We start from the raw sequence: 24,161 nt of genomic DNA, 5'->3' as shown, positions 1-24,161 counted from the left end.
TACAAAGGGCCTATGATGAAATGTAAGCACACCTTTTAGTTCTAACCCCGGTCTCCCAGTTTTCTCTAGAGACAAATGATTTTCTGGTGTGTTCATAGAAATATTCTATGCATTAAAAATTCTATATGTGCATATAACCATTTCACTCTGACGTACCTGCTTTTCCCCCGCAGATGGCAGAAAGCTAGAGTCACTGTTCTGCTTCCCCCATCTAACAGCATACGCCGGGGAGCATTCTGTATTAGTACATACAGATTGGCCTTAATCCTTTTAATCATTGCACAGCATTTAACTATACAAAAGCAGCCAGTCCTCTACTGATAAAAATTTCTTCCTTCCAACTCCTAGTTTTATAAACAATGTGGCAATGAATCTCCTTCTTCACATACGTTTGTGTGAGAGTATTTCCAAAAGACAAATTCCTAAATAGAGAATTACTATATTGAGGTATAAATAAAATGTGCAAGCAATGATGTAAATATAATCAACACTACTTAAAGGTATACTTAAACATAATAAAGATGATAAATGTTATATGTTTTACCACAATAAAAAAAAATGTACAATTTTGATAGATACTGCCCAACTGCCCTCTACATCTTAAGGCAATTTATTAATTAGTCCCCATTCATATTTGCCTTTGGTTTGCAATGTTTTGGCTCATTTGCTGTAAAAATAGATTTTTTTGTGTAAAATAATCTATCAGTTTTGAATAAAAGTGTTCCACATCGTCTCACAGAAAGATTCTCAGAAAAATTCCCCGGATTTGGTGATGTTCCAGTGAAGCTGGCGAGGCCAGAAACTGCTGTCAGACTCTGCCTCCTTCCCACCAAGGCCGCCTGCACCGCTTTTATTCAAGAATAGGCAGCACTGAATCACTTGGGCTGCTTGTCCTACTGTGATTTTGATTTGTTTGAAGACTCAACTGAAAGCAAACAAGAGGTTTTATGTGACTCAAATCATACCTTTCAAATGATGTTCTAATTTCTGTATCAAGTGTCTGTGACTGAAAATCTTTAACTCCTTTCCTCCCCCACTGCTAGTAACACTTTACTTCCATCAAACACAAGTGCCCACTTACACGCACTCCATGGAGTTAAACCCTGAATGAGACGGGAAGGACAAGGGAGGTGTGGATAACGATGTTAATGTAACAGATAAAGCTGGGCACTCCTGGGGGCAGGGTGACAGACCTAAGAAAATCATATCCAACCTGACTCCAAGAAGCCTTGGAAAGCACTGTGGGTCTCTCTCTCTCTCTTTTTAATTAAAAAAATTGATTCTAGAGAGGGTAAAAGGGTGGGGTGGGGGAGAGAGAGAAAAAGAGACATTGATTAGTCGCTTCCCACATGTGCCCTGAACCCAGGTGTGTGCCCTGAACCCAGGTGTGTGCCCTGACTGGGAATCGAACCCACGACCTTCTGGTGCACAGATGAAGCTCCAACCATCAGAGCCACACTGGCCAGGGCAGTGCCGTAGGTCTTTAATGAATGTTTCTTGAGGAGGCAACAGAGGGTAAATTACATCACATACTGCTCTGCAAAGTGTACTGCTAAAAATTCTCTTTTGATAGCTCTTCTTTTAGAAATCAAATGTACTAAAGGCCTTCTTTGGACCTCCCCTTTTTTCCCTGGTTTCCTCTCCAAATGGCAGCTGCTGAGATATGTCTCTTCTCCTTACAATTCGAATACTTCTCAGCTTCCTGGCCTTGCTTCCTCCCTCCCTTCCTTTTCTTGGTCTTCACCCTCGAGCAGCTTTCGTGTAGCACCGCTTACCTCTTCCCCAGATTGCATCCCACCCACCGAAACAAAGGCATCCTCTTAGGAGGTGGGACAAAGGGGGTTATAAATACTCCCAATTTAACTTTTCTGTCCACATAATAAAAATAATTATGAGCTCATATTTCAAGCCAGGCACTGTGTGTGTATTATTTCATAATCAACCTATGCAGTTCATATTCGCCTTATCACCATTTTGCAAATGAAGACTCTAAGGCTCAGGTGACCTACTCAAGGTCCAAGCCTTAGGAAGCCACATTAGAGCTTGCCTACTTGTCCCGTACTGTTTTCATAGTTCTTAAGGAACCATGCAAGGCAGCAGGTGGCAAAGGCAAGGAAGTGGTCTTGACAGCACCCTCAGCACTCATACCCTTTCTCTGATCTCTGCCTTTCCAAATCCTTCTGCTTAGGTCCAGGGATGTATCCTGGTCCCACTTCATTTGCTGAACCAATCTCTAGGCCCAGCACTTCTCACCTAGTTGGCCTAGCTCTGCATCTGGGGTTCTGCTGATCTCCTCTCTCAATGGTGTTGAGTCCCTGTTCTCTTTCGTGCTCCTCCCTCCTGCAAGCCTGACACCCTGCCCTGAATTCTGGTCTTTTGGTTGGGCTTCTGTGACTTGGTCTACTTCTTGCCAATCCATTGCTGTTCTGAAATGTCAATCAGCTTACCTTCTACCTTCAATTCTGTTTTTCAGTATAAACTGCCCTACCCACAGCTCCTGTCTGGAGGAATTAGCTGGCTGGTTCTTTGCAGGGGGTAGCCGCTGGTTGGACTAGGTGTTGATATCTAATGTAGGGGGCCCAATACACAGACTGTCCAATGATCAATCTGTCTTTCCAGTATTTCAACAAAGAGGAATCAAAACTGCTCAGTTAGCTATGGGGAGCCAAGAAAGGACGTTGTGTAGTCACCATTTGGGGCCATGTGCAACATTAGTGAGCAGAAACAGCAGTTCTGTTGAGAAAGGATGGGGAAAGAGATTCACTGCGAAGGGTCTAGAAAAAACCACGTGGTTCTGGGGGTGTTGGAGGTGGGGTGGGGAGAGGAGGGGAGAGCGACAATTTGTCTCTACTGATGCCTTCCAGTTATAGCTCTCCTGAGGCTTTTAAAAAATTATTATTTATTTTTTCCTGTATTGATGTCAGAAAGAGAGGGGAAGGGAGCAAGCGAATAGAAACATCAATGAGAGAGAACATCAACTGGCCGCCTCCTGCATGTCCCCCACTGGGGATCAGGCCCATAACCTGGGCATATGCCTTGATCGGGAATCAAACCAGTGACCTCTTGGTGCATGGGTCGACGCTCAACCACTGAGCCACACTGGCTGGGCTGGAGCTATATTTTTATAGTAAATAAGAGATGAGGAGCATGTGTGTGTGTGTGTGTGTGTGTGTATGTGTGTGTGACTTTCTCAACCAAGTGGGGCATCATGTCATATCCATGGAAAACCTCAGAAATAAGGCAGTGGTTTTCATTAGAGAAAAGCAATCAAAAGTTTAGGAACTCAATCAGGAAAAATAAAAGTTTAGTAGACATATATAGCATCTCTAACAATTTAAAGAAGATGAGAAAAAAAAAATTCTCAAATCCGTTCTGCCAGTTCCCAGAACCTTATAAACGGTTTCAACTTTAAAGAAAAAGAACACTTACTTATTTATTGATTCTTGTGCCATAGGTGGTACGATCATCCTACTGACTGGCTTAAGTGATCTGCCGAAGCAAGGCCTCCTGAAGATAAAACAATCGATGCTCATATGAGGGCCCACCATTGTCTGACCTCTCACCAGCAGGGAAGCCTTGAATCCGGACAAATCTAAGAGCTGGAGTTTTATTCCAGTGTATTTTTTTCATGAGTGAGTGGCCATTCATAGCTCATGGTTTTATGCAAGATACATTCATGGCCTACTTGTAGATTAACCAATTCGGGTGTTTGTTGAGCACCTGCTATGTGTGAGACACTGTATTAGGTGCTGGACTTATCCTATGGGCATCTGGAAAACATAAAAAACTGAGCTGATGCAGGTCTCCCTGTAGCTACAAACATAGAAATGCTAGACAGAATATACCAAGATACACTTTTAACAATACCTAACTGAATTTAGGAAATTTCAGGATGCCAGAATGGGGAGGAAGATCTAACTCAGACCAATGAGCAGGAACTGGTACATGGGGACCTCTCTGGGCTGTGGACCAGGACATGGGCCCCAGGGGTTAGAGGTGAAGGTTATAAAGCCATGTGGGGGGCGGGGGGTCTTGAGCTGGTGGACAGTGAGATTCGGGAAGACATCCTTCATCAAGCTGGACATTTTAAAGCTGCCCTGTTTATGAACGGGGCATGCGAAAACTCTCCACCAATCACCTAGGAAGGTGGCAAGGAAGGCCCTCTGTCCAGACCCTTGAGTAAAAACCGCCTTCAAAAACTGGGGAGAGGAAAATGGCGGCGGAGTGAATGGAAGCTACACAGACCATCTCCTAGGACCAAACTGGAATTGCAATGAAAATAAAGACGAATCGTCAGGAGAAGGCAACCGAAAAGCAGCTTGGAGGACCACATAACCGGGTACACTGACTCAATCCTGGTAGGCTTGTGAACACGCAAGAGGGGGCCAGGAGCCCACAGCGGCCTCCGCTGGGACCTGCGGCCTCGGCTAGGACCTGCTGCGGCCTCGGCTGGGACCTGCTGCGGCCTCGGCTGGGACCTGCTGCGGCCTCGGCTGGGAGCTGTGCCCTTGGCTGGGACCTGCAGGCTTGGCTGAAACCTGCAGGCTCGGCTGGGAGCTGTGCCCTAGGCAAGGTGCTATGCCCTCGGCCAGGTACTACGCCCTCGGCTGGGAGGTGGCACAGCCTCAGCCTGGAGTGATGGCCTTAGCTGGGAGCTGTGCCCTTGGATTAAAATCCCAAGCAGCTCCACAGCGCAGAGCCGGGAAGAAGGCTAAATTAGCAGCAGCCACTCACCTTGGGCTCCGGCAGAGGGAGAGTAGACTGGACAGGGACTGTGTGGGGACACTCGAGATTTGGAGGGCACTCAGAGCTTTTGCTGAGTTGCAGCCACACAGAACTGTGGTCATCTTACTCCTTCCCAGGGCTCTGGGGAGAGGCAGCGGCCCCTCTCTCGAAGATTCAACCACACCTGATGGCCATTGAAATGCAAATTGAGGCCCATTAACAACCAGCATCTGGCCCACCCTGGGTGGGGGGATCCCATTACACTGAGCACCTGATGGAGTTTTTCATTCAACTGAGAAGCCAAGGCTCTTCAAGTAACTGATACATATAGCCTCCAGGCAAAAAGCTAGAGGATAACTGTACCATTCCTGGGCTAGCAACTCTAACCAGGAAAGTAAGACTTGACAGTGGTGTTTAACGAGGGTCCTCCCTGGCTCATTTAACCCAGGAGCGGGAGCCAAAAACAGCAGAACACCAACACACAAAGGAAAAATTTGGCAGGCTCCAAAGCCCACTGTGGTAGCCCAAATGGTGAAACACAGAAACAAAAGCCAAATAAAAGAACAAGAGACCTCTACCAAATATGAGATAAATGAGGTGCAGTTAAGCAAGTTAATAGAATTAGAATTCGAAGCCATGATCTTGAGGAAGCACAACAGCATGTGTAAGGACATGAGCACCATGAGTAAGGACATAGAAATGTTGAAATCAACCAGATGGAAATTAAAAACCACCAAGAAGAAATGAAGAATGACATATGAGAAATAAAGAACACATTGGAAAGTCTAAAGAGCAGAGTAGAGGAAGCTAAGGACCATATCAGTGAATTAAAAGACAGGGTAGAAAAAAAATCAACCAATCAGAAAACCAAAAGGAAAAAACAATTAAAAAACAGAAAGACAGCTTAAGAGAACTGTAGGACAACTGGAAACACAATAATATTCACATCATAGGAGTCCCCAAAGAAGAAGAAAATAAGCAAGGGTTAGAGAATATATCCAAAGAAATAGTGACAGAAAACTTCCCTAATTTGGTGAAGGAAGAAGGCATTCAAGTTCAAGAAGCACAGAGAGCCCCAAGTAAGAAGAACCCAAACAGGCCCACACCAAGACACATAATAATCAAAATGCCAAATATTAAAGACAAAGAGAGAATCCTAAAAGCAGCAAGAGATAAGCAACAGGTTACCTACAAAGGAAACCCCATAAGGCTCTCAGCTGACTTCTCAACAGGAACACTACAGGCCAGAAGGGAATGGCATGAGATAATCAAGGTCATGAAAAACAAGGATCTGAAACCAAGACTACTCTACCCAGCAAGGCTATCATTCAAAATAGAAGGTCAAATAAAGAGCTTCCCAGACAAAAAAGAGGCTACGGGAATAAAATAGCACCAAATCAGCACTACAAGAAATTTTAAAAGGGCTGTTGTAATTAGCAGGAGATAAAGAAAGAAAAATAGAACTGCACTAAAGAAAAAGAGCAATAAATAAGTACATATCAATAATCACCTTAAATGTAAATGGATTGAATGCTTTGATAAAAAGACACAGAGTAGCTAACTAGATAAGAAAGCATGACTCACATATATGTTGTTTATAAGAAACCCACCTCACAACAAAAGACTCACATAGGTTGAAAGTGAAGGGATGGGAAAAAAATCTTCCAAGCAAACGGAAAGGAAAAAAAAGCTGGGGTAGCAATACTCATATCTGATAAAATAGATTTCAAAATGAAGGCCATAAATAGAGACAAAGAGGGCCACTACATAATATTGAAAGGATCTATACAACAGAAAGATATAACACTGATAAACATATATGCACCCAATATAGGAGCACCAAAATATATTAAAAATCTTCTGGACGACTACAAAGGAGAAATCAACAGCAATACAATCATAGCAGGGAACTTCAACACCCCGCTGACATCACTGGATAGATCCTCTAGACAAAAAAATCAGCAAGGAAACAGAGTCTCTAAATGAAGCACTAGACCAAATGAATTTAATAGATATCTACAGAGAATTATACCCCAAAACTACCGAATTCACATTCTTCTCAAGTGCACATGGGACATTCTCAAAGATAGCCACATGTTAGGACACAAACTAAGTTTCTACAAGTTCAAGAAGATTGAAACCATATCAAGCATCTTCTCAGATCACAATGGCATGAAACTAGAAATCAATTGCAATAAGAACATGCAAAGACATTTGAACACATGGAAGCTAAATAGCATGTTATTAAACAATGAATGGGTTACTGAGGAGATCAAAGAAGAAATTAAAAACTTCCTGGAAACCAATGAAAATGAACACACAACAACACAAAATCCATGGAATGCAGCGAAAGCAGTTCTGAGAGGGAAGTTCATAGCACTACAAGCCTACTTCAAGAAACCAGAAAAATCTCTAATAGACTATCTAACCTCACAACTTAAAGACCTAGAAAGCAAACAAAAAGAAAACCCCAGAGCAAGTAGAAGGAAGGAAATAGTAAAGATCAGAGCAGAAATAAATGACATAGAGTCCAAAAATACAATTCAAAGGATTAATGAAACAAAGAGCAGTTTTTTCAAAAAGATAAACAAGATTGATGGACCTTTAGCTAGACTCACCTAGAAACAAAGAGAGAGAACCCAAATACACAAAATCAGAAATGAAAGAGAAGTAACAACTAGCACCACAGAAATACAAAAGATCGTTAACAACTACTATGAACAATCATATGGCAACAAATTTGACAATCTAAGCAAAATGGACAAATATCTAGAAACACATAGTCTCCCAAAACTGGACCAGGAAGAGATAGAAAACTCGAACAGACCAATAACAACTAAGGAAATTGAAGATGTACTCAAGACTCTTCCAGCAAACAAAAACCCAGACCCGGATGGCTTAACTAGGGTGTTTTACTGAGTATTCAAAAAAGAACTAACACCCATTCTCTTCAAACTATTTCAAAGAATTCAAGAAGAAGGAAGACTTCCCAACTCGTTCTATGAGACCAGCATAATTCTAATTCCAAAACCAGAAAAAGACATTTCAAAGAAAGAAAACTACAGGCCAATATCCCTGATGAACATAGATGCCAGAATCCTGAACAAAATACTAGCAAATCGGATCCAGCAATACACCAAAAAAATTATTCACTATGACCAAGTGGGATTCATCTCAGAGATGCAAGGCTGGTACCATATTCGCAAATCAATAAACATGATACACCACATAAATGAAATGAAGAATGAAAACCACATGATCATATCAATAGATTTCGAAAAAGCCTTCGACAAAATCCAGCATCCATTTCTGATAAACATACTCAGCAATGTGGGAATAGAGGGATCATATCTTGACATAATAAAGGCCATATATGAAAGACCTACAGCCAACATCATATTCAATGGGCAAAAACTAAAAGCATTTCCTTTAAGAACAGGAACAAGGCAAGGATGCCCACTTTCACCACTTTTATTTAACATAGTACTGGAAGCCTTAGCCACAGCAATCAGACAGGAAGAAAAATAAAAAGGATCCAAATTGGAAAGGAGGAAGTGAAACTGTCATTATTTGCAGATGACCTGATACTATATGTAGAAAACCCTAAAGACTCCATCAAAAATTTACTAGACTTAATAAATGAATTTGGCAAAGTAGCAGGATACAAAATTAACATCAAGAAATCAAGGGCATTCTTATACACCAATGATGAACTCACAGAAAGAGAAACTGAAAAAACAATCCCATTTACCATCACAGCAAAAAAATTAAGATACCTAGGAATAAACTTAACCAAAGAAGTAAAGGACCTATTTGCAGAAAACTACAGGTCATTGAGAAAATAAATAGAGGAAGATATAAAAAAAATGGAAGTACATAACTTGTTCATGGATTGGAAGAATTAACATCATTAAAATGTCCATACTACCCAAAGCAATGTATAGATTCAATGCAATCCCTATCAAAATACCAATGGCATACTTCACAGAATTAGAACAAGTACTTCAAAAGTTCATATGGAACCAAAAAAGACCTCAAATAGCCACAGCAATCTTGAAAAAGATGAACAAAGTTGGAGGAATCACATTACCAGATTTCAGGTTATACTACAAAGCCACTGTAATCAAAACAGCCTGGCACTGGCACAAGAACAAGCATATAGACCAGAGGAACAGAACAGAGAACCCAGAAATGGACCCAAGGCAATATGCTCAATTAATATTTGACAAAGGTGGCAAGAGTATACAGTGGAGTAAGGACAGCCTCTTTAATAAATGGTGTTGGGAAAATTGGACAGATACATGCAAAAAAATGAAACTAGACCATCAACTTACACCCTACACAAGAATAAACTCAAAATGGATAAAAGACTTCAAGGTGACTCATGAATCCATAAAAATCCTAGAAGAAACTGTAGGCAACAAAATTTCAGACATCATACGCAGCAGAATTTTCACTGATACATCACCTAAGGCAATAGAAACAAAGGAGAAAATGAACACATGGGACTACATGAAACTCAAAAGCTTCTGCACAGCCAGAGATACAATCATCAAAACGTAAAGGCTACCCACTGTATGGGAGAGCATAATTGCCGATGATATATCAGATAAGGGGTTAATTTCCAATATATAGAGAGTGCTCATACAACTCAACAAAAAGAAGACAAAGAGCCCAATTAAAAAATGGGCAGAGGAGCTAAATAGACATCTCTCCAAACAGGACATACAAATGGCCAAGAGACATATGAAGAAATGCTCAACATCACTAATCATCAGAGAGATGCAAATTAAAACAACAATGAGGTATTACCTCACACCTGTCAGAATGGCTGCCACCAACAAATCATCAAACAAGTGCTGGCGAAGGTGTGGAGAAAAGGGGACTCTAGTACACTGCTGGTGGGAATGCAGACTGTTGCAGCCACTGTGGAAAACAATATGGTGTTACCTCAAAAAATTAAAAATTGAACCTCCATTTGACCCAGTGATCCCACTTCCATGAATATACCCTAAGAAGCCTAAACACCAATCAGAAAGAATATATGTACCCCATGTTCATAGCAACACTATTTACAATAGCTAAGATCTGGAAACAGCCCAAGAGTCCATCAGTAGACAAATGGATAAAAAAACAGTGGTACATATACACAATGGAGTACTATGCAGCTGTTAGAAAGAAAGATCTCTTATCCTTTGAGACTACATGGAGGGACCTGGAGAGTATTATCCTAAGCAAAACAAGCCAAACAGAGAAAGACAAGTATCATATGATTTCACTTATTTGTGGAATATAATGAACATAACAGTCTGAGTAATGGGGTAGTCCCAGAGACGTGAAAGTGGGGTATAGACTGACAATTCCCAGAAGAGGGAGTGGTGGTGGAGAGATAAACCATAGAACTTATATGCATGTATGCATGAACAATGGACATGGACAACAAAGCTGGGGACAGGGCAGGGAGGGAGGTGGAGTGAGAAATCAGTGGGGGAAAAAGGAGAAACATCTGTAACAAAAATAAATTAATTAATAAAAAAAATAAAAAATCAAAAGTAAAAAACAAAAAACAAAACTGGATCCCTAGCCTCTCTCCTGTATGAGCGCAGAATCCAGTTACACTGGCCTTGCAGTGGGGAATTCCAAACTGATAAATGACATACAAACTCAGGCGGACAAGACGGTGTTATAGTGTCACCCTAAGGAGACACCACAACTTGAGCACAGAGGAATCCCGCTGGAAAAAAAAGAACACCACCACTAAAGATGAGAAAACAATCCAAAACCAAATGAGAAAACTAGTGATGGGGAGAGAGCAAGCAAGTTCAATTCAAAGGAACATTAGTCCTTCAGACCCTGAGATAATAGAATAATCCATAGGAGGCAATTAGACATGTTTAACACTGAAGAGGTAAAAGCAACCATAATGAAACAATAGAATGAGTATGAATAGAGGCCACGAGGAAAGCCAACAGGTACGTGCCTTCCAGGGGGTGTCCCTGCTTGGGAGCATTTCAAGAACTGTCACAGTCCAGTGTCTGCTGTTCCCCAGTTGATGCGGAGATGCTCCTAAAGAAACTTTATAATTTATGATAGTTACCTAGGCATCTGTCTCTTTAATCTGTGACTATCTCCAGCGTGGAGCTAGAGCGGTCCCCCAATCAACTCTCCGGTCTCATGCTGTGCCACCCTGCGCTCACTCTCCCCTCCTGCCACACCAGCCTCCTCCCTCCCCTCCTGCCACCAGCCTCCTCCCTCCCCTCCTGCCACACCAGCCTCCTCCCTCCTCTCCTGCCACACCAGCCTCCTCCCTCCCCTCCTGCCACACCAGCCTCCTCCCTCCCCTCCTGCCACACCGGCCTCCTCCCTCCCCTCCTGCCACACCGGCCTCCTCCCTCCCCTCCTGCCACACCGGCCTCCTCCCTCCCCTCCTGCCACACCGGCCTCCTCCCTCCCCTCCTGCCACACCGGCCTCCTCCCTCCCCTCCTGCCACACCAGTCTTTTCTCAGCGCTCAAAGCTTGTTTTGCTTCAGGGTCTTCGTCCACCCTGCTGTCCTCAGCTAGAATGGTCTTTTCCTTATGCTTTTCTTTGGGGTCTCAGCTTAATGGTCACTCCTCCGGAAGAGTTTCCCTGCCCACCTTACCTCAAAAGGTCCCTCTCTACCGCTGTTCTTTATGTCACCACTGGTTTCTTTTCACGGATGATGTACAATTTCTTACTTTTTTTCGTTGTCTCCCCTGTTAGAATGTAGACTCCATGGAGGTAGGAAATGAACTAATCACATCAACTTGAATGACTGGCATTCAATAGGTGTTCAGTACATTTATTGACTAAATAAATTAATAGACTGATTCATATTCTATGACATGGCCCTGGGGCAGTGTGGATATGGGTGGAGGGTCGGAAGCAGGGAGATCAGGAGGCCCGTGTAAGAATTTAAGCCAGAGAGGAAGATGGCTTCCACTGAGCAGGGCAGACAAGGGAGCTAGCTGCATGCATTTAAGAGAGAAGGCAGGAGCTGGGGCAGGGGGTGGAATCAAGAGCGATGCTTAGGTTTTCAGTAAGAATAACCTGGTGAGCGCGCTCCAGGTTTGGGCCAGCAGCCAGCAGAAAAGCAAACACGCAGTGCCTGTGCCGTAAGTGCCCACTTGATGAAGTAGAAATGGTCTCGGTGTAACGTTTTCATTACCGTGAGGATACGTCAGCTCACTTTCTGTCCCCAGGTCTACCTACAAGTGTGAACCACCACTTCTTCCTGCCACCACCTGCCTTGCATGCGTCACCCATCTGTGACCCACCAGGCTATCGCACAGCCCCCACGGCGACACGCTTGCCTCTGTCTCCGCACTAAGAAGTGCGCACTGAGCTCTTCCCCCATTCTCCAGCCACCAGCATCATTATTGCCAGTTATGCTGCTGTAGTTTTTTTTTAATTATTATTATTAATTTTCTTGGTGTTTTGTAGCTATATGAACATTAAAACATTTACTCAATGATACTATTACCATTTTCCACTACTAATGGGAATATTAGTTTGTTCATTTGTTTGAAAGCCATTAGCATAAGATTTATCTCCAACAACATCTAGTGTGATTGTCAATGCCCTTGAAACTTGCAGTGAGCACTAAGTCTATAATAAGAGAATCCTGGGAAGCTTATGATTGTCTTTCTTGGGAATAGAGAGCTTTTTCTTTTCATCCTGGCTGGACTTGGGTTCTCTGATAGAGTGATTGGTAGGATATAAAGTATTAAAGGCTGAGAACACTGTGTTAGTTTGTAGATGTGTTCAAACAAATTCCCTGGTTATTCAGAGGACAAGTTTATATTTTAGGAGGAGTCACATTGTGGCTCCTTTTTAGGTTGTCTCTTACTTCACTTAGAAATATAATAAACTGGGTGGTTGCAGGAACAATAGTTAGAACCATGAACTGTTTGGAAGTGCAGAGGCCCCGAAATCACTCTACCCAACTGGCTTTCCAAGGAGTGGGGGAGTTTGAAGCATGGTTGGTGGGGCTCTGGAAACAGGGATTATTTCAGAGGCTGGAGAGAGGGGTTCTCTGCTGGGCAGTTGTGAGGGTCAGGGAAGCTGGGTGGGCAGGGCCAGCTTCATGGCTGTGTGACCACAGACGCTCCGGCCCCTTGCTCTAAAATTCACAGCATCGCCATCTCGAAACACTTAGCAAGTTTTGAACAAGGCAACTGACACTTTCCCAAGGACCTGCAAATATCTGGTGCTGTGTCCAGGGTTGGAGCCAAACAGACCTGGGTTCAAGTTCTGGAATTCTCTAGCTACTGACTGCCTCAGCTTCTTTATCTGCAAAACGGATAATATATTGTCTTCTCAAATAGAAATGAGAGCTACACGTAGAGGTCCAGTACACAGTGGGTGGCGACAGACCCGGAGACATGCTCAGTGGGCTTTTTAATGTCTTGTGCATAATTAAACGTATTGCTATGACTTAATGTCAGGAACATTAGCCAGATGGGATGAGCAGACATTGCCCGGTGGTGCAGAAGCTAACGCCACGTGTGCTGGTTAAGAACACCCCAAGCAAAGAAGGCTTTCCTGAGGTGGCCATTCTAAGGCAGAGGGTCCCACCATCAGTTATCTACCTTTTTACTGCTCTGACATGTGACAGATGATGTTCACCAGCACAACATGCTCTCGGTTTCTCACAGTTCCTGCATGCTTCCTTCTTTTCCAGAAACCTCTCGAGATCGCCACCAAGTAAGACTGGCATTACTGTGAAGATGCCCTTGTCCTGGGTCTCATTTATTTGCAAACTTTAGTATTTCAAGCATCATTTGTAACATTTCACCACACCACACAACAGAACTCGACAAGCCAGCATATCACAATTCCAAGCTTGAGAACTAGAAACATGGACCCCAGGATCCCAAACGAGGGATCCCCTCCCCATGATGAGTCAAGCAGACTAAGACCAACATGGAGCCCTCCCTGATTTCACAGATGTGCCGGCAGCGCTATAGCCTGACTGAGTGATGCCAGTTAGGAGGTCTGACAACCAGAATGAGAGAAACACTAGGCAGCTGGTCAGATAGACTTTTGATGTAGAGCATGCAGTCTTAAAGTGTCTGTTTAAACACCTTTTCCCCTAAGATCGGAGAAAAGATTTTGATTCAAATTAATAAGAAACACAAGCTAGTTCCTGGGCACTTTGGGACTTTGCTCTGAAAGGGTATCTCAGGGGATTATAGCAGGAGTCAGGGTGACCTTCGTTGTATTCAACTGGGGGCTTGTGGGGCTAGAGTCCAGATGTGTGACTTCAAGGGGACGCGCCTCAGCTGTGCTCACTCTCCTGAGCTGCTCAGGTCTCTGGGCGCATGCGCATCGTGAGATGGGCACCGTGTCTGCGGGGCCTCCTGCATGGTCTCAGGAGACATGGGGCAGCCTCCCAGTGACCTGTGTTGTGAAATGACCACATTCCAAGAGCAGTTTGCTGTTTCCTTGTTTTCTCTGAGCCCTGTGGGCAGTGAGATGTGGTTGCCCACTGACACTGAGCTCACTTCGGCCCAAAGGGCTTTTGTGGGTGGTGATGGCCAAAGTTGGACCATCTCCTTTCCACAGGGCAGCCTGTGAATGGCCATAGAAAAACCACAGCTCTTCTCCCAAGATTCCTCATCGCAATGACAAGCTATTCCTCCTTTGTCTCTCAGTGGTTAGAGTGGGTACCTAGATGATAGTATAGCTCTTGGGCCCGCATACCATGTTACAGGGCACCTAAAACATGCTTCCGTCTCTAATGATTATGACTAATGACCAACTAATGTATCAAACACCTCAAGACATAGTCGCAAGAGCGTGCGCTGCTATACAAATGTTTATCTTTGAAAATGGTAATTCTGGCTGAGAAAACGTGGTTGTCACTCCATAACCCTCTCAAGGATCACAGTAGGCGAATCCTAAGCCACCATGTTGACGCTCAGGAAACCAGAGACGTGGTGTCCCAACAATGTGGCCACAGCAGCAGCTTCCAGCACACACTGAAGAAAACACAAATGCGGCCCAGGAATGATGACGAGATGGGCACTGGTGCCTCTGTCCCCAACCTAATCCAAACCTTCCAGACTCGGCAAATAGATTTTGCTTCCTATGGTACCGATTTCCCCGCACATTGTACTATACATTTCAAGCTCCTGGAAACGAAATCTAAAGAATGCTCTGACTACATTTCTGGTTTGGGGTTATTCTGTGATTGTTTTTCTTACCTGTTGTCGAATTTCTTCCTCCATTTTTACTGGTGAGCCCAATTCTGCCACTTGCTTCACGCCTTCGCTGGCATACCCTCCGTACTCCCACAGCACGTAGTTCTTGGAGTGGGATCCGCCAATGATCGCAGACCAGTGATTGGCCCGACCTGGGAAAGTCAATCAGGTAACAGGTATCAGTGTGACTGTGGCTAAAACTCCAGGCCTTCTGTGATGGGGAAGAGGTGTAATTGGACAATGATTCAACCAGAGCTGGCTGTGCACCTGCTAGTGGCAGGCCCTGTGCTATTCAGTGACGAATAAGACAGTCTCTATAAACAAATAAGTCTCGGGAACATGCAACAGGGCGATGGTAGATGCCTGAACCAGACACGGAGACAGCCCAGAATGATGACTTCCGTTTCAAAGGGCTTCAGAGACGGGAATAGCTGAGAGAATTTTAAAGACTGATCAAATTTGTAAGACAGAATAGAGAGGAAAGGCTATTTCTGGCAGCCCGAGAAACATTAAATAACATTGTGTGTTTGGGGAACCATAAATAATTTAGCATTGCTGTGTCACAAACTGTCAAGGGAAGAGGTAAGAGATAATGCGAGGGAGCTAGGAAGAAGCCTGCTCATGGATGGCTTTGTTCTAAATACTTCAGGAGTTTGGATGTCATTTGAAAGGGTTGAAAACCACTGAACGGTTCTGAGTAGGGAATAACATGATCACATTTGAATTTCAGATAAATCATCCAGGCAGCAGTGCAAAGAATGCATTAGAGGGAGCAAAATGGGACTGCAGAGCTGGGGAGGTCAGCAAGGAGCAAAAGGTAAAGGGCTTGATTGCGAAATAGGCTTAGCAGTTCTGGGAAGAAGCATTGTTTTCTTTAGCTGGCTTTTATGTACCTTCCAGGACGGGGGTAGGCAGGCTAGCCATGGTGAAGGATGGGACGGCGGTTGGGATACAAGGAAGTGCCCAACGCACTGCCGTGGGATCCAGGTGAAAATTAATGGTTGTCACAAGAGGAGAAAGAATAAGGTCTGGTGGGACCAAGACAGATGTTAACTTGAAGAGTTTTTAAAACTTGAAGAGTTCTTAAACAGTTTTTAAAGGGAGAGGAGGGAGAGGAACAGAGTCAAGACCAGTGTAACACTGGGTGTTTTTGGCACATGATGAATAAAGACACATATATTTTTTTTACTAAGTTACATACAATTCATCCTAGGGTTAGCTTAGTTCTCTCCCATTCTTCAGTGGGGTTTATAAACTCTCAAGTTAATAGCGAAGAGAACACTTGAACTCAATTAACATTTGCAGTTCACTGCCCAGAGTGAGCAGAACTCTCCACTCCACCCCATCACTTAAGGAAGTGATTCTTAGCAAGGTCTGATCCTGCTTACATTTGCCACCTGCGACCCCAGGGTCCCTGCTCCTAGGGGCACATTGAGAGCTTGGGCACAGAGCCAGCCTTCTGGCCAGCGGAGGGCAGATGACGTCACCAGGTGGGTCTGCCCAGCTGCTTGTTCATCAGGGGCATACAAACTTGTGTTTATCTGTCAGGTCCCTAAAGAAGACAGATGGAGATGCTGCCAGCTATCTCTCTAACTCACTTCCTCAGTGGGGAGAATGTCCTTCAGTGGTCGTTGAAGCGAAGAGCGCTGCTTGTGTGCGAGCAAGAGCTAGGAACCAGCGCTGACCTTTGGTTCGTGATGTGAACTCGGGGAGGCCAGTTTCAGCATCTCTTGTTCTCCATGCTCTGTTCCACCCAAATACCCTCTTGTTCCAGACCCACCCTACCTGCAATTTGGTATCTCAGTGGCTTAGCACATGCTGTTCCTTCTGTGCTCCTTACTCTTGGCTTGGCCAACTCACTCCTCCTTCATGATTTACCCAGAAACCTCCTAAGACCACCCTAGACTGACTTAGCCCTTGTCTTTGGTCTCCTCCCAGCACAGATCATGTTTATAATCACTGCTACATGTCTGTTTTCCCACTAGACTGTAAACCCTCTGATGGAGCCTGCCTTCAGCGCCGCATCCCCAGTACCTAGCACTGTGCCTGCTGCATGGCGAGTACTTAGTACGCATTTCCTAAAGCAGTTCATTGAAACAATCCAATGGGAGGTGGCGGTATCTGTGCTCGGGGCATTTGGGAGAGGCTTGTACAGACTGGATTCAACGTGACTAGATTCAAGTCTCAGTTCAGCAGAGTCCCTGACACCTACCGAGCTAACACACTCAGCTATGCCTCATGCCGCTAAGAGACAAACACCAACCAACAACAGAAAAGAAAGGCACTGGTCTTAGAGCCAACAGACAGGGATTCAAATCTTGGCATTGCCCCTTTCTAGCTGTGTAAACTTGGTCAAATTCCAATTACTTTATCTCCCCGAGTCTCAGCTCCCTCTTTTGTAATTCAGGAATGATAATGTCTACCTTATCAACTTATTATAAGAATTAAATTAAGTTTTTGAAAAAATGAGATAATATATGTGCAATAACTACTGCTAACACAATAGACATTCAATAATTATAATTTCCTCCTTTCCTGGTTGTTAGGGAGTCTATAACAATGAGTAAAACATGCAACTTGCCTTTAATTTAGTATAGGAGATAAGAAAGAGATAATATGGAACAGGGTAAGAGAACAGGAACAAGCACAATCATAGGGGGATTAGGAGATGGGCCCAGATGGGTTTTTCTGGTTTATTCATTCAACTTCCATTAAGTATTAACCAAGCGCAGTGGCTGGCCGTGGACACTGACAGGAATTAGATATGGTGCTTGCTCTGGAGGGACTCACAGTCTAGGGGTGGGGAAACAGATGGATAAGCAGATTACTTACAATTAAGCATGGTCAGGGTTATTACAGAAACAAGAACACAGAGCACAGGGGATGGAGCAGCTTACTCCAAACTCCCCTAATATCCAAGGATTCAGCAGGCACATGTGCAGAGAAGCAAGTGCCTCCGGAGTGAGATGCCTTTGTGGTTTCTTACCCTTGAATGAATGTCACTGCACCAGTTCAACCTTCCAGTCAATACAGGTGTAAGTTTTCTACGATGGTCTTGCAACATACCACATTAATTCACATTTCAACACATGAATAACATCAACCGTATTACAGATATCCTCAGAGCACTAGGCTTGGGTGAGGGAGCAGACTACATCCTCCCTGGTGGGACAAGGCAGGCATCCATGGAAAAACAATTTGCAAGATTAGAAAGGGCAGTGATTTCAGGTGAGGGGCAGTCATTCAGGTGCAGAATGATACAGGGGAGAAAAGCATGATGACCAGGAGCCAGAATGAGCTCCAGGTCTCCATTCATGACCGTGAAATAGTCATTCCATCTCTCACAGCTTCAGCTTACCTTTTTAAAAAAATTATTTTTCAACCACAGTTTGCATTCAATACCATTCCACACTAGTTTCAGATGTACAATAGCAAAGTGGCCAGGAAACCACGCACTCTACAGAGTGTTCCCCCGACTGCCCCAAGCACCCACCTGGCCCCAGACCCAGTCATCTCGACATTATTGACTATATTTCCCATGCTGCAGTCTGCATCTCTGTGGCTATTCTGCAACTACCAATTTGCACTGAGAAAATAGAGAACCATTACTGGGCTTGACTGTCTCCCAGAGCTGTGCAAAATAATTGGGCTGCTTTCGGGAAGAACTATGAAAACGTTAAAGAACAGTACAAAACCAAGGTCTCCGAATGATTACAGACAGAAAGCACGATGGGAATCCACAAGGGAATTCAGAAGAAGGTGGGGCTGCTAGAAAACTGTCCCACTGAAAGGAGGCTCTCATGGGGATTGGGCAGTAGGAAAAGGATTTGATTAAAAAACAAACACCTATTAGGTGTTAGGTATAATTTTTTCCTATGTGTGACCCTCACTAGAACCTCATCCTCATTTTCTAGATGAGGACACTGAGGCACAGAGATGTTAAGGAAACTACCCAAGCTCCCAGAGATAGTGAGAGGAAACAATGGGGTTCAAACCCAGGCCCACCTGATCCCAGAAGACACACTCTTCCCTACATCCTACTGAGAGGTCAGGAACCAGAGAAGACCATTTGGTGGGCTGGAAAGTTAGAAGACAAAGGAATAAGATAAAAAAGAAAGCCAGGACCAAGTTGTGGGGGGTGCTCAGTGCCTGTTGTGATAAATGACATTGGCAAAAGGAGAAAACACGATGCTAGTTTCCTTCTGGGAAGAATGACATGACCATAGCTACATATGGAGCTGATACTATGTACCAGGCACTCTGCCAAGGACTGGACAAACATCATCACATTAAACACTCAAGAAAGAAAACAATTTTGACACAGATGTTATCATAATTTTCATTTTTCCAGTGAGGAAACTTAGAGACATTGAGTTAATGCATGATCACGGAAGCGGATGAGTGAGAATGCTGGGATTGCGTTGGGTCGGTCCAGTGCCAGAGCCCAGCTCTTCTCCACCATACTGCACCACATCTCTGACAGAACACATTCTAGAGGGCCCAAGGCTGAGAAGACCACATAGGAGATGCATCCACACTTCCTGCCTGAGCTGTGCAAGGTCTGACGGAGTGCATTGGAGAGAAAATGGGGACATGGGATCAGAGGTATGAGCCAATAAGAGGGAGCACGGGACAGCCTGTGGGAGGCAGTTTGGTAAAATAGTTAAAACTCTGAACTTTGGATCAGACTAATTTATAGTCTAGTCTCAGTTTTTAAACTTGCTAGATTAAATAAGTCAATGAGTCACTCTCAACCTCAGTTTCTTCTTCTGTAAAGTAGTAATACTGCCATGACCACTCCCCTGGTGTTGTTTTGAGGCTGACGTAATGACCAGTGGCTGGCACATAAAATAGGCTTGATGCTAATAAATGGTAGCCAATGAAATTAAATTGGAGCAAGTCAGGGCAAACCCAAACACGTTTCTGGAAGGCATGGGACCCAAAGGGAATCTGATTTGGTGATTGGGTGGCAGTTTGACTTAGAACTGGTGGGTATGGATGAAATGTCAGATGCAAGAACCAGAATATAAAAAATGGTAGAGAGCTGTCTCAATGTGATTCAGTGGCCTGGGGCCTGTTGAATGAAGTGGTTAAGCAGATCCAATAAACTGAGACACAGAGACATTTAGGCTCAGACTCCACCATCCTCCAGGAAATAAGGGAGGAGAGAGAGAGAAGTTCCAGGTATTAGAAGGCCTGGGATAGGAGACCAGGTAAATGCTTGTGGCCTTCTTAGAGGAATACTCAGGGAGGTCCTTGGTGAAACACTGGGGCTTCAGTCTCGGAGCAGGGGCAGAAGCACCATGCCTACCCCAACCCCTTCTGCTCCCAGGTGCGGCCGCGGCTATTTGGTTTAGGATGCCTCTCTTTAGTTCTTGCAGTGTTTAATTGGCCTACACATAATTGGGTCTAGATATTTACTCCCAATGGCTTGGATGAGGCATAGATGGAACAGAGGCAGGTGGGAACTGGGAGGAAGAAATGATTAGATGTGTGAGTTTGAGATAGTGATAGCCAACCAGGTGCATTTGTCTAAAAAGCCACCCCAAGGAAATCTATCCTGAATATATGTATAGTAACCTTATTTCTGACACTGTTTTCTGTTGCCATTGCTGGTGTTAAATTACTAGTGTTCACAAGGGTGCCTAAAAGGCCATCGCTGATGAAAGAAGAACCATGTCTGGCTTTCTGACTGGTGTAGGAGGAGGGGTGCTACATGGTAGCTGCTTTCTCTGAGATGTTCTGCGTGTGGCAGGTGTTCAGTGACAGCCCAGATTTCCTGGCCTGCTTTGATGGTGGCTGTATTCCCCTGCCAATCTCAGTCATGTAGAAAGCTCATTCATTTCCTTGACATCCATTTATAGCACTTCACTGGAGAGTATTCTGCAACTTGGTGACTGGTTTGCTACAGCCTTCTGTTACCCACCCTCAGCCTCAGTAAATATTTATTGTTTGGGGGGCGGGGCTGGAATTTGCTATAGTAGCATCACCAGAACTACTCCTATGTCTAAGTCTCAGCCTCCTCCCCCCCTTTTATCTTTTAGTAGATGACCTGTCACTTAACTCTTCTGAGAAGACCAAGGTCAACCCATCCACAGACTCATCCATGCACCCTGTGGCCACTGACCAATAGAAAAATGTCATGGACCTGCCAGCTCTATTCATAAAAGTCATCTTGGATCTCTCTTCCCTCTTGCCCTTGCTATTCTCATCCTGGGCTCAGTTCCAGAATCTGCATGGTTTCTAATATTTTGGATTTGGCTACAGAACTTGGCTTCTCTGGGTTTGCCCTGGGTGCCACCTGAGACACAGCCTGTACTTGTTCAGTGGCTCTTCCTGCTCTGGGCTGCTTCAGAAACTCCCTCTAACCAAGTCTCCTGGTTTTTAGGATCTCATCCCAGTATATGGTCTGCTGGAAAAAGACCTGTGTGAGGAAATATGTCAATTAGGCCAGAAATTCTTCATCTTTTTATCACTCAGTTAGCCTTTTTTCTTTCCTGAGGGTCTCAAGAGAAGGGTCACCTTTCCATTCCAGGAAAAACCGTTGCACGTATGCAATTGGTTATATTCATTTGTATTTCCTCTGAGGCCTCCAATAATAATTAATTCTAGTCTGTTAATTAGTTCACTGAATGCACATTTACTAGGCATATACTATGTGCTAAGCCAGGGATCAGCAAGCTGCAGCTCGCTGCCTGTTCTTGTTCCACTAAAGTTTTTTATTTTACATATTATTAATTACTGTTTATGGCTGCTTTCATGCTACAATGGCAGAGTCGAATAGCCACGACAAAGAAACTGTCTAGCTGCAAATCCTAAAATATGTACTATCTGGCCCTTTATAGAAAAAGTTTGCTAAAACCTGTGCTACTCCATGGAGACTCTGAGAAAATCAGACTTGGTCCCTATCCTTGAGACGCTCAGTCTGGAGGGTAGGGTAGAAGGCATGAAGGACAGGTCATAATAGGCAATTACATAAGCTATGTGCAATACAGCAAAAAATAAAAAATAAAAGAGAGACAGAGAGAGAGAGAGAGAGAGAAGAGCACAAATAAGGGAACATTAACCCCTAATTGAATCAGAAAAGGCTTCCTGGAGGTGATAGTAGTTGAGTTATATTCTCAAGGATAGATAGGAGTTAGCAAGGAAATTAGAGGATAGAAAGAAGGGTATTTTTTTTTTTTTTTTTGCAGAAGGACCAGTACGTGCAAAAGCAAAGCATAATAAAAAGCAGAGGTACATGGAAAACCACAAGTAGGTCAAGTAGTGTGTGTGTATTTATAAGGAAGGGATGATCAGTGATGAAGCCAGTCAGCCAGGCATATCATGAAGGGATATAAATGTCTTAACAGTAAGTTTTTATTTTATCTTGAAGGCAATTTAGAACAGAGAAGAGAATAAGATAGTCCTATCTACAGACAACTCTCAAATCTATATATTCACACAACTTCTGTTTCTCACTCTTATGTAGTAATGGCATTGGACTAGCCCCCCTGCACATAATTATAAAACTGGACAAAATTTATGAAACACCAGTTTTCAGATGTTGGAAAACAGACAGAAAATAACTATGATCCCTGAAAGAAGGGGAACTAAGGAGGTGAGCCCTACATTTATCCTGGACATTTTCTGGTTTGTGGTGCAGAAAGGTTTAGCACAGTGGAACATGGCAATCTGAGCTGAGAAGGAAGAGGTAGGAATCTGAGGCTGCTGAGGTAGATGGGATCTACTGGTAAGAATGACAGAGAGGAGGGAGCTGCACAGAGAAGGAAGTTCATAAATGTGCATAGGTGTCCCCTTAAATCTTTGACCAAACACTAAGTTTTACATGTGCTTGGTGAGACTCCACAAAGCCTGAGAGAGAATATCTACTGAGGAGCTAAGAGCTTCATGGAGATTCTGAAGATCACATAATGCTAGATGTAGGGCTCCACCCATCCATATCAGAGAGATCTTGCCAACCACTCTGGACATTGAATTGAAACCCTAGAAAAGCCACAACTTAGTAAAACTACTGTATCCCTAGAGTAGCACTACTCTAGATTTACCCTAACAAAGCCTAGAAACACACCTTGAAATCAAATCAAGTAGATCTACCAGCAAATTAACCACTTGCCAGGTCAAAACTCCATACTGAAATGAAGACAACAAGGCTAGATACTCAGCAGTGTAGCATCTCCAAGGTCCCTCATACAATGACCAAATGCTAATGGGTGGAGAAGCAGGAAAATATAGTCTATGACCATAAAATGTCAATAAAAAGAGTTTCTGAGGTAACAGAAATGTTGGAATTAGCATACCAGGGCTTAAAAACACCTATTATCAATATGTTCAAAGATTTTTTTTTAAAAAAAGATGAACTTAATGAATGACCAGATGGGGACTTTCAGCTGAAAGACAGAAACTAGTTTTAAAAACCCAATGGAAATTCTAGAACTGACAAATATATCTGTATTAGGACATGGCAAATGAAAAGATCTGTAAACTAAAATATAAGATGATAGAAACAATTCAAAATGAAGCACAGAGAAAAAATATGAAAAACATGTAATGGAGTTTCAGTGGCCTTTGGAACTCAAAAAGTAGTTTAACATATGGGTAATCGAAGTGTCAGAAAGAGAGGATAGAAAAACTGAATTATAAAAATATTTAAAAAGATAATGCCGGAAATTTCTCCAAATTTGATGTAAAATATCAGCCTACAGATCCCAAAAGTTCAATAAACTCCAAACAGAATAATAATAAAAAAAATTATACTTAGACACATTGTAACCAGTTAATAAGAACTAGAGATCAAGAGAAAAATTTTAAAACTAGTCAGAGGCAACAAAAGACATATTACAATCAGGAAAACAAAAGTATAAATGACCGCTGGCTTCAAAAACAAGATAAACCAGAAGACAGTGAAATGACACCTCTAAAGTTCTAAAAGAAACAAAAGACTGTCAATCTCAAATTCTATATCCTGCAAAAATACCCTTCAACAATGAGGGTAAAATAAAACACGTTGTTGGATCAATGAATGCTGAGTGAATTTATTATAAGCATACCCGCAGTATATGAAATATTATAGGAAGTTCTTCAGGATGAAGGGATATGAAGACATGGAAACTCAGATCTACATGCAAGAATGAAGAGTGCTAGAGATGGTAGATACAAGGGTAAGGTCCACCATTCATCTCTTTTCCACTGGAGAGCTTTTCCCTTGGGG

At 43.4% G+C, this 24,161-nt stretch overlaps 1 protein-coding gene across 1 annotated transcript in view; it reads right to left on the bottom strand.

The window, feature by feature from the left end:
* Nucleotides 1-24,161, bottom strand: part of SPON1 (spondin 1) — a 278,917-nt gene that overhangs the window by 102,565 nt on the left and 152,191 nt on the right. The window contains exon 6 of the mRNA XM_036259901.1: nucleotides 14,954-15,102. Coding sequence (XP_036115794.1) covers nucleotides 14,954-15,102 — 149 coding nt within the window. The remainder of the gene's footprint in view (nucleotides 1-14,953; nucleotides 15,103-24,161) is intronic.

This window comes from Molossus molossus, unplaced genomic scaffold (genome assembly GCF_014108415.1).
Source record: "Molossus molossus isolate mMolMol1 unplaced genomic scaffold, mMolMol1.p scaffold_m16_p_13, whole genome shotgun sequence".
NCBI classification, from domain to species: domain Eukaryota; kingdom Metazoa; phylum Chordata; class Mammalia; order Chiroptera; family Molossidae; genus Molossus; species Molossus molossus.
This window is presented reverse-complemented; position numbering and strand designations above follow the sequence as displayed.